Source organism: Centrocercus urophasianus, unplaced genomic scaffold, assembly GCF_019232065.1.
Source record: "Centrocercus urophasianus isolate 14NV4802_14NV808 unplaced genomic scaffold, USGS_Curo_1.0 seq_11, whole genome shotgun sequence".
Lineage (NCBI taxonomy): Eukaryota > Metazoa > Chordata > Aves > Galliformes > Phasianidae > Centrocercus > Centrocercus urophasianus.
Window position 1 is genome coordinate 58,700,846 of NW_024884253.1, and position 12,309 is coordinate 58,713,154.

General features: G+C 36.8%; 1 protein-coding gene across 1 annotated transcript in view; it reads right to left on the reverse strand.

Moving 5' to 3' along the window:
- GABBR2 (gamma-aminobutyric acid type B receptor subunit 2) overlaps positions 1-12,309 on the reverse strand; it is a 445,157-nt gene that overhangs the window by 133,222 nt on the left and 299,626 nt on the right. Inside the window, exon 12 of the mRNA XM_042839905.1 lies at positions 11,630-11,737. Coding sequence (XP_042695839.1) covers positions 11,630-11,737 — 108 coding nt within the window. The remainder of the gene's footprint in view (positions 1-11,629; positions 11,738-12,309) is intronic.

Consider the following 12,309-nt stretch of genomic DNA (forward strand, 5'->3'; position numbering starts at 1 on the left):
CCTAAGATTAAATTAAATAAAACAAACAGCTTTTATCTTTTGATGCTTCACATCTACCTCACTGAAACTATTTTAGACTGCAGAAAAAAAGAATAGCTTTTTATAAGAGCACTGTTGGGAAGAAAACACAGATGCTAACCTACGTTGGTGCTTCCTCTCCCCCAGCTATTTAAAGAGCTCTTCTTCAGCATGTGATTAGCACCTTTGTCCTAACATGCATTTACTCTGCCAATGCCACTGGCATATCACTCCCAGCAATTGCTGATCTCCCTGCTCCACCCATAGGAAGCCCAGCTTTCCTTCTCTTCAGCCATTACTCCCACCCACCAGCACTTTTAAGTTCAGTACAACCACTCCCTGGAAACACCAGATGTACCGAAGGAGTCTTGACTCAGATCTTGTGAATCCAACAGAATTTCTCTGACTGACAAAAGAAAGTCACGAGTAACTCACTTGCTCCTTACCATCAGATATATCATTCTTGCAGAGGAACGTTCTGATTCTTCTTCCCCTTTTCACCCTCCCTCTAGCATACGGTAAATCAATCTTGGGAGAAATGCATAGTAACTAATAAAATCCATTTTTAGGAGTGCTCCTGTGCCCTTGCTGAAGCCAAGCTCTCATACAGGAGCATCTGTGAATATTATTTTCTACCATCTGTGGTTGGATAGGTGAATCTGTCTCATCCTGGCAGATCAACCCACTGTTATAAATGCCACTGCTACCAGCCTGGACTATATATCTGGACACGAGGCTATCTGTCTTCCAAACAAGTTTCTTCAGAACAGTGACTGGTAAGCTATTTTCTCTTCAGTAACACTGCTATATGAGTACATCAAACTCTTATCTGCAAACTGGTGGCTTAGTGACCATGAAGATAAGTTCAAGATTGAAGTCCTTACCTTCCCTGAACTATGTGGTCTGATCACAGGAGATGTGATATCTGTTTAAAGCTCTGGGAAGAAGCTTCTGCTCACGAAATTCTTGAGGATTTTATCAAAATATCACAGGCTTTACTACTTGCCACAGCAACTTCAAATGTCCAAATGACTATTTTTTTTTCATAGAATTTTTGTGAGTTGTTTTGTTTGTTTTCTAAAGCACAGCCATTGTGCTCTGTAGGACCCTAACCTCAAGCAGTGTATGAAATCAACAGATAATTTGGTAAAACAGCAATAAATCATTACAATTGCTTTTTGTGCTTAAGGCTAAGGCAAGCTTTGTTTTCTCATTTCTTACCTTATTAGAAAATGACTTTGCAAATGTTGTCTTTTCATATATGATGTGGACCTTAAAGCCAAACTCACTGTTTTAAACCAACAACAAAGACTCTTATATGTAAAGACTTACTCTCCTCTCCAGCATACACCTTTAGCTTTCCACTAGCTTTTTCGTGAATAGCTTTGTATTCAATAGTTCATTTCCTCTTGCCTTTAAGGTTTACTTTGCTTGTAACCAGGAACGTCACCTCCCTTTTGTCAGAATCAAGAATATTTGAATTTAAGGGAAGATCTATTAACTCTTAAGTTTTACTTTTTTTCTTTTCTTTTTTCTTTGTTGAATACATAGAAACATAATAAGGCTGGGAGTATTTTTGTATCTATTTACAAGTTAAGAGATAAACATGCATTTTCTTTTTATTCAAGTAACTTGATCTTTGCTGAGTTAGAAGTTAGTTCTGGCTTCTGTTATGTAGATCAACCTTTTCTAGTTTAGCTGACAGATATGTCCCTGACCTTGTGGCACTTAGTTGGATGAACACTTAGTGCAATTTGGTAACTCCTTTTCAGCTGCTCCCTGCCTAAATTATTGGGAAGGAATCTGTAGAGAGAGAACCTCTTCAAAGGATCTGTTTGCAAACCTTGCTAGATGAAATTAATTACTTCTTATTGATAAAGAATGCATGAAATTAATTGTATTGATGGCAATGAAGTCCTTGCAAGTCTGAAACCCAATGTTCCTCTCCATTGTGCATGCAAACTGGCAGCTATCATGCTGGTAGCCATCCTACCTCCAGTGTGGAAGGAGAAAAAAATATCAGAGTTTGTCCAGAAAAAAATGATAAAGTCCACAATGTTGGAAAAATGGATTTGTCCTTTAAGATAGTCTTTGTATCACATGAACTGCCCCTTCATTTCTCCAGGTATGATTAATGGATGCCTTACAGTGGCTACCTTCATTAAGTGGGTCAGCACAGGTGGAATGGTGCCATGAAAGTGATGATGCAGAATCAGTGGTAGATAAGTGAACTTTGTCGTATGTGGGCAAAGGGCCACCTATCTTCCAGTTATTAAAGCCATTAATATTTTAGAGAAGTATTCTAAAATACATTCTTAATTTCTATTGTGTAACGGAATGAGAAAAAAAAAAGGACTATTGGAAACACATTATGCACTTGTTTCCAATAACTCCACCATGTTTTTTCAACAGCTATTATGAGTATTTCCTATAATAGGCTCTATGATTAGTATCGGGAACACTTTCCACACTGCAATTATAGCTTTAATGAGTGAATGTTAAAATTTTAAAGAACATACTCTATACAAGCAAGCTTTTTGACCAGCAATACAGTGGTAGTAAAAAGCAAAGCTTAAGACATTTTACACTCTTAGAAATACCTCAATTAATCTAAAGGAAAATTTGCATAGCTGATTATACATATATTTTTCACTTGCCTTCTGAGGTGACCTGTAGTCTGAACCTTATGAGTTTTTCTGTTTTCCAGGATAATGGAGAGCATGGTACTACTGATAATAATGGACAACTAGATATTGAGAATTTAGAAGAGACAGCCACCAGCATTTTAAAGCCTTGTTTCTTCCTTGCTGAGTCATGTTCAGAACAACTGCAAAGCATTTGGGCAGATTCACCTTCTCAGTCAGTGTGTTTGTAAATATGTACATTTTGACTCCACAATCTGCTGCTAGGTGAAAGTATTCAGTTAGAAGATGCCTTACTGTTTTTCTATCTCATACAAAAGACAGCAAAAACAAGCATAGGGAGCAGAAGGTACGATTTTTACAGAAGTTAGAGAAGAGGAAAGATTCAATAACAGTTTAGAAAAGTTATAAATTTCCCTATCTTTGAATCTCAATGATTGCAATAATGTACTAGAGAATCCAAGAGATGATTATAACACTAACATCACTAATTTAACCATAGGGGGGTACGCAGAATTATATAATAGCTAGTTTCACAAAACTCCTCTTAGATGGAAAAAAGAAAAAAAGAAAAAATATTGCAGTATTTTAAAAAACAAAACCACATTAAAGAAATGCAACTTGACACTACTGGAAACAAATCACTCTTGATGTATAAAGTTTGGCAAAGAGCCTTAGAAATTGGGCATTATCATTGAGTTAAATTCTGTGCATTATATGTAGAACTAGATAGGCTGCCTTCAGAGACCTCCGTTTTCCATTAACTCAGAAGGTCAAAATCATCTTTGAGAGAAATGATCTGCTGAGTCCAAGATTGCATGGACCCTTAGTATGGAGAAATTTCTACCAGGGACATGAATTCTCACTGCAGTGCTAAAAGGGATTCCAATCTTCAGGAAAAAAGTGCACAAAGGATTTGAATGGTCCGAAGGAAATGTTCTGATTTTGTCTGAGATAACATTAAAATATCTAGACTTTAATATTTTCCTTAATGAACAATTCTGTGGGAAAGTATTCTACATCGTTACCAAATAGCTGGGGACATCAATGCGCTTGATTACATTTACAATCCAATTTCAAGCTATTCAGGAATAAACTGCCTCATACTGTATAGCAACATACTCTCTATTTCTCTATCATCTATTACTCTCATAATACTTAGGAATTATGGCTGTAGCACCATTTATGAATAGTTATGTTTCACACAGTTTTCATTGTTTTCATTGCTACTGATATCTAGCCTTATAAAATTGTACCATGCAGAACTTTACATATATAAATTACTCCAAAAGCAGATTTTTCTTCTAGATGCACAGCTTATTTGCCCCTTTTTTTTTTTTTTTTTCCTATGACAGAAACTTGAGATTTAGCTTCCCAATCCATATTTACATGAATGTAAATTTTAGAAATGTGATTTCTATTGTTCCCTGGCTGGCTTTTTGGCTGATCAGTTCTTAAAAAAATCGGGATGTTTGTTTTATATCCATATATGGATACTCGTATTTGGAAGATTTGGAATTAAAATTTATAGTTCTAGCTATTTGTGGGAGAAAAAGTGATGAAATAATTTGGTTTCCATTTATCTCACTTCAGAAAGCACTGTATATGTGTATGAATAACCCATGAAGGTCTACCTGAATAATTCACACTGCACTGTATGTATCATGGATTATTTGATCCAGTGGCATACATTCATAATGGAAAAAAAAAATCCCATACATAAGCAAATTTCAAACTGGTGACATCTTCCTTAGCCTCAAAGAAAGACTGATAACACTGAAAATTTCTTCAGTTACCCATGTGCTTGCTCACCTTCTATAGATGGCTCCTAATACCTTCTTGTTCTTTTAGTATGGCTACCCAAGGCAACTTTTTGGCTCCTAATAATCTCATTCCCTTTTCAGACTTAGGGTCTCTTACATATATACTAGTGAAATACACATTCTCCCTAGGGGAAATCTAATGCACAGTCTGATGCACAGCTTTTTGTTATAGACACAAAAAGCTCTATCTAGATTGAAAAAAATGTTCGCACAGAATCATAGTCACAGAACAATATGAGGGCTGCTCTGAAAGCAATGCCTCCTATTTTATTATGTTAGCCCACAATATCAGAGGCGGATGTTGGTGGTATGGCAGTAGAGGTTGGACCTTCCCACCAACATCTTGTTACACACTGTTGCTCTATGACAGATGGCAGCAGAGGGGTATTCTGACGCAATCTGACATCTGATGTGGAAGTGTGGATGAAGCAAACCTTCTGGCTATGAACATTCAACCAATCTTTTATCCACCAAACAGTTCACCTTTCATATCCAAACCTGTCCAATTTAGAGGTAAGGATGTTCTGCAGGACCACGTCAAAGGCCTTGCACAAATCCCAGTAGATGACAATCAGCTGCCCTTCCTTTGTCCACCAATAGTGTCACTCCATCAAAGAACATCACCAGATAGGTCAGGCTGTGCTGGCTGTCTCAGATCACTTCCTCATCTCACACGTGCCTTTACTAGATCGTGCTGTCTATGGCCTCATACAGTTTGGCCTTGAACTCTTCCAGGAATGGGAATTTCCATCTTTCTTGCAGAAGTTTTCAAATGAGGGAATAAGATAGCAATAAACTGAAATGAGTTGTAAGGAGAAGGCAGCAGCAAATCAGCTTACAAGTGTGTGGCCTCCAGCTGCTCTCTTCTGTGTTTTTTTTTTCTTTTTTTTTTTTTTTTTCTTCCCCCAGGGACACTCAGTGCAGCTGCAGCTCCTCATAGTTTCATAGTTTCCACAGAGCTGGCACCATGGGGTAACAGCACACAGCCAGCTGCTGCCCACTCTGGCTGGAGGGGATGTTCAGAGCAACCCATGCACTCTGCTCTTCACAAAGGATACAGATGGTTGCTTGTCACTTGTACTATTTCCATGCTTCTCCATTTATGGACCATTAAGTGTAAGAACTGGAGAAGAGGGCTGACCAAACTTATAGTGGAGTGAGGAAGGCAATGAGCTAAAATGTTTGAGAATTCCTTCTCTATTTCACTTAGCTAATAAATTTGCATCTGAAATATGAGAAATCCTACAAATGCTATCTTTGCCTGAAAATTGTCTTACAGAGATTGCTAAGGCATCACAAATCATAGACTTGGCTTGGAGGAGATTGTAAAGATTGTCCAGTCCCAACTCCTTGACGTGGGCAGGGCTGCCTCCCACCAGCTCAGCTGCCCAGGGCCCCATCCAACCTGGCCTTGAGTGCCTCCAGGGATGGGGCACCACAGCTTCTCTGGGCAGCTTTTTAGTGCCTCATCACCTTCTGTATTAAAAATTTCCTTCTAATATCTAGTCTGCATCTCCCATCTTTTGGTTTAAAGCCATTCCTGCATGTACTATCACTATCAGACCATGCTAAAAAGTCACTCTCTCTCCTGCTTCTAAGCAGATACTGGAATGCTGCAGTGGAGTCTCCCCATCAAATTCCACCAAAGCCAGAAATTAATTATTTTCATCATGTTGTTTTCTAACAGCTGTGTATATGAGACCACCTATCTGAGAACTATTATTGCCTTTTTCATTACGTGTTTTTTTCTGGTTAAGTGAAAAAGATTCCAGCAGAAAGCTCTCTCTTTTATTATACATGTGCACGCTCAGAGCAAACTCACTGCATGTGCTCAGTAACACTGGCATCCTGCAGAACACTAAGCCTGTGCTTGTGTCCTATAGTGCACGTGGGGAACAAATGTACATTGTAGAAATCTCATTATTAGCAAGCTGTAAGTTTTCAGTGATCAAGTTTTTAGCCATAGTACCAGCCTTTTGACATTTTCATGAGTCCATTCCTCTTAAAGAAATTCAAAAGAAAGAGAATTCAATTATATAGAGAAGTGTATGCATCAGCAAAAGGAATCCTCAGATCTTTGCCCACCTCATCAGCTTGTTCTAGAGAATAACTAGAAGCTATTGCAAGTGGCATACATTTTGCCCATAGGTTTCAAATATACATAGTAATAGAAAAAGTGTGGCAAAACTGTAAAACGTCCCTATTCAACTTATATGCTCTGAGAAGAAGCTCACATACTCTGCACCCATTGCAGTCAGTTCTAATTTCATTTTTTTTCTTCCCTCTTAATCTTTTCTCCCTTTGATGCTGCTTTTCCCTTCTATTATATCCCTATTTTCCCTGTCTGTCTCTGAATTTCAATGGTAAATTAATTCTAAACCAGACCTGGTCCATCAGCTACAGTCTGAATCCCAGCCTCTGGCTCTTCATTCTATCGCACTCAGTTTTCCTGACCACTTTTTGCTGAGCAGCCCCTATTCCCCCATTCAATTTCTTGCTGTCTCTCAATTGCATTTTAACTCTTAGGGAATTCTTTTCTAAATTCGTTCTTCCTTCATTTGCTTGCCAACTATTATACTAATTTATAATCTCAAGATTTCCCCTATTCTTTCTATCCACATTCAGTTCTTACAAAAGCCCTTTGTAGAGAATCTGATTCCTTATGTTCACCCCTTCCCCCCCCCATGCCTTGTGGCCCCACAGTTCAAGTGCTAGGCTTCTTTTGCCATCCTAGCATTGATACAGCAGCCCATACAAGCACCTTTCTTGATGATGCATGAAGACCACTACCCTCTCCAGAAGTCTTTAAGGACTCATTAGATTCAACATAAGAAAATAAGACCGCCACAGCCTAACAGCAGTCTGCCAGGCATAGCTAAGTAAAGTCAAACCTGCAAGTCATTTCTCTTGTGGTTGTTTGTAAGCCTTCTAACACTAAGCTAGCAACCATATCTCATCCTCAAAACTTGTTATGCTTTTTAAGCCTATCTCACCTGTGAGAAATGTATAATCACAGACTAAGTTCAATAACAGAGAAAAGCTTACAACATATAATCAAATAACAGGATAGCACTGGCAAAACTACAGCAGCACAAGTCTTAAGCAAGGATTCTGCTATGCAACTCCTTGTGTAATCATATTCTGTATTTACCTGGTAATAATGCAATGTAAAGATATATACCACCAGAAGTCTACAGTGGTAGTAACAATGTACATTTACAGAATTTTCTGTGGGAAATGAAACATTGAATATCCCTCCCTGGATTTCATATTTAAAGGATGAAGTGCAAATAGGCAATGCTAAAATGAAGTGTGTTATAGGTAGGACAAGATTACCAAAGCAATACCAACAGTGAAGTATTATGCTTTCAAATATGAACTGCACATTGTGCAGCACTGTGGCATAGATAATAATGCTTTATTGTATTAACCTTCAAGTGGACAAATACTTGTCTTTGTAGGAGCCGAATATATAAAGTTTATGGAGTCTTTAAAAAACATTGGCTTGAATTTGTTACTGTTCTGGTCTTTGTCGGAAGTGAACAGTCTGCTTTGAGCACTGGTGATGTTTGTCACTATGCAGGACTGCTTGAAAGCCCCCTGAGACTTGCACCTCTAGGAACAGCAAAGCTTCCAGAAAAAAAGGCAACTTTACAGCCTTTTAAATTTCACCAGAAGGACTGGCATCTGCAAACGGTTCAGCTAGCTTCACCAGCACACCACATGCTTTTCTTTCCCATTACTGCTATTCTCCCTCCTCTTGCCTGCAGCCAGTCCTCCTCTGCTGGTCAGGAAAACATAAAGGCAGTCCCCACCTTGCACCGAGCAGATGTTCTGGCATATAAACCAACAGTAAGGGGTCCTACTGAAAACAGAACTACCACTTACTGATGAGTGTTTTGCTTATTTTTAATGTAAATTCCGTTCTACTTTATGACATCTTAAAAAAAAAAGTCTTTAAAACTAAGAAAAAAAAAGCTATTTCCCCCTACTGTTTTTGTCATTTTCATTTAACAAAAAATTGATTCTGTTGCACCTCTCTGTTTCAGATCCAGATAAAATTAAAATGTTTTTAATTTGCTTCCACTGAGTCCTGGTAAGATCAAAGATGGTAAACAGAACTTTGGGAGTCTTGCAAAATGTGTCAGTTAGCAGACCGAAAGCTGAAGGAGGGCATTCTGATTTTTCTGATAAGCAAGTGGGTTCATAAAGGTTGAAAACAAAAGAGAATTCTGAGAGAAGTTAATAAAAAACTTCACCTAATTCAAGACATCGTAAATCAATTACTTCTACTCTCCATTACACTTGAATGATGCTACAGTGTACTATTATTTAAAATTATATACATTTGCTCACAAGAGAAAAATCCACTCATTTCTTCACTCTTCATAAAGTTATGTTGTACATTAAGATAGGTGCTCAGCAAAAATTTAGAAGCAATCTTGCCCTATGTGATGAAGATTAATAGCTTCACTATTCTTCTTTCCCTCCCTTAGTACTCACTCTCATTAAATGAATAAGTAAAAATTGTCAAAAGCAATGGAGAAATATTTTCCTTCTGTGAAAAAAAAAATCTCAGTTTGGAAAGTTTCCCGATGACAATATCCAGGATTAAAAGCAAAAATGGTGCATATATGTATATAATGTAAGATTATACTAACATATTTATTTGGAAGTGGAAACTGAACTGACCACAGATGAACAGGAGTTAAAGTATTTAAACAATTTTGGAACTTTGCACACTTTGTACTGAAATGGCAGTCTGCTCTGACATGGCAAAGCTAATTCCAAAAGCACTAATGTGGCTTTTTTCCTTTTTCTTGCAAAAGCTATGATGTTTTGTCAGCTTAGAGATTGTTTGTGAAAATTTGTATTGTCTGTGCTTTAATAGACACAAAATGCTTTGTCTGTAAACTACATCTACTGAAAATGGAAATGTCTTACAATACATAAGTAAAGAATGCCATGGTTTTGAATCAGCTCTTAAATACAGTTTTATCTGTCTTGGGAAATCAAAGATAGAAAACGCATGTATTTACTGCAGATAGCTAGTTTGTTTTACATTTTCTTTCAAGAAGGCTATTTTTGATGATGCATGCCTGTGCTCTGGACAAGATATCCAACAATGCAAACCAAGATTATTCTGTGGAACAGTGATTCTTTACAGTTCACAGAACCAAATGTATTTCATTCTTTACAGTTTACAGAACCAAATGTATTCTTATCTTAATCTCAATACATTTAATAATCCTGATACCCTTGATGCTTTCAGAATCACTCAAAGAAAAGAACTTATTGGTCAGCATCTAAATGACTAGAAGTTTATCCTCCTTACACTGCTACTGACCTTAAAACGTTTTCACCCTTCAGTTGCAAATAAGCAACTGCAATCTGCCATTGTTGATGGGCTTGTCAAGGAACAGGCACTATGCAGAACTTGAAGACGATGTTTAATTAACAGACATTGAGTATTATTGTGAAGTTGCAACTTGTAGCTCTAAAATTAAATGTTTTCTTAACAACAACAACAACAACATAAAGTAAACACTTTATAACAGTCTATTGAAGTACTGTTCATTCATATCTGGAATAACATATACTGTAAAAATGATAAAATTTTCAATATAATCAAATTTATTAAGTGATTTTATGTGTTGCACTGGCAGTATTTTGTGTAACCACGAATTTACAATGATTTGTATCAATATAGCTAAAAGCATATTTGCTATACGAAATTTTGTTTTTCAAGAGAGTGAATTATTGGCTCAGGCTTGGGTGAAAAGTCTAAGACTGTTGAAAAATACATGTTAGACTCTGGGAGCATAAGCAGATACATCTGCAGATGTTCACAGAGGGTGGTCTCCAATTTCATCCACCCAGGGCATTCTGTTTTGGGTACAGACTCTACTTAGAATTGTAATTAATTTTTGAGATACTAGTTATTTACTCTTCTTTATTTTATACCTTGATTAATATTTAGGATTTCATTAGCAAATATTTAAATAGACCTGACCCGATCAGGTTCTATACTCTAGAACAGTAGAGAGAAAGACTCGATCTACTAACAAAAGTCCTCTAAGAAACTGAGCTAATTCTCCCTCTATTCATTCTAAAGAATGTTGTGTCTTCCAGAGACAGTAACTCCCTATAGATTCCAGCTGTGTAAACAATAAGACAGGTACTAACAGCAACAATAGCAACAAATTACAGCTCTTCAATGACCACACAAACATGGGAGAACAAACAAATAAATCACAATCCAAACTAAAGTAAGAAAACCCTACCACAACAACACAGAAGACCAACCAACCAACCAAACAAATCCCCACTAAGTTTTGGAGAGGTTTTGGATATTGTTTTCCTTATTTTGGGTGTAAATGCCTCTTTATCACTTACTAGAGTAAATATATTTAGCTGTATAGAGGAACTGTATTTGGTACTTTTACATTACAGTAATTTTATTTTTCTGTTTCATTCACAGTTCTCTTAATGTTTCTCTTTACATCAACATGTTTTCTATTCTTCCGTTTCCTCACTTTTAAATGAAACCATGTTACCAAAAGCACTTCATGTGTAAAAAGAAGCTCCATGGGAAAAGTAAAATGAACAGTAAAAACATGAAGAGTTGCATTATAGCTAAGCCTAGACCTAATCATTCATACTCTATATGAATCTATATTCTCATTCTAATATTCTACATTAGAAATATGTGAGATAACTGCTGTGGTTTCTTTTTGATCAGTCGAAAACAAAGCTCATGCAATTTCAAATCAAAATTAGAAATAGAAATCTACATAAGTAGCACTGTTGTTTGCCTTTTCCTACCAACCCATGAGAAACTTGTGTGTAATACCTACATCCCAAAAAGATATACAGGAAGCATTTCCTAACAGTTCTGAATCTGTAAGTCTTCTGAGTGCTTACACCGCATATCAAACAAGAGTGAGGACAGAATGCACTTAGGTCACAGCTGCTGCTTGGTTCCCACTCTCACGCTATTAAAGGAGATCAAGAAAGCCCAAATATCAAACTGTTAAGGATACTTAGATGTGACAGGTGAACAGAGTCAGCAAACCTAGCAAACCAGAACATGCAACAAAACAGTTAGATAATGGTATTAACAGAGTAATGAGAACTTCCCCTCACCTTTTTCTTCATTTTTACATTTTTGAAAATGGCATGAACTCTCCATGTTTTTGCAAACATTGCACCAAATGCAGTTGTATATCCCACTGTAAGAATCCATGTTCGGACCTAAAAAATACATATATAAAAAAAGACAAAGCCATTTAATTTAATAATAATGTGGATATCACCATTTCAGCCACTTTTTTTTTTTCCCCCCTTAACAATTAAGAAATACTCAAAGAACTTCAGAAAAATGTTGACATTTCAAAATTGTATCATTTATTGTCATCTCAATTTTATTTTCCTCCCTCCATCTCCTTTTCAAATTTATGAGTAACAAAATTGCCTTTTTTTCCTCCCCACCTTTATTGTATTCTATGCTGGAAGGAACTAGTAGAGGAAAAAAAGGAGACTGAGACCATAAAAACCACCTAGGGAGCTAATATTAACAGCAACATTTTAAACAGAAGGGAACAGAGAAGTAGAGATATCATTCAGACTAAAGAAGAGGAAACTATAATGTGTGAGGCACACAACACTTAATGCAGACCCTGGGCATACTGGAAAGATACGAAAAGATGACCTTAAAATTATTACATAGGTAAAAATGGAAAGACAGGTTGGCAGACTTCAGGGCCAAGATCTGAATAAAAGATATTATCTGTAATATGGCTCTAAGAAAAACTTGTAAGTTTAGC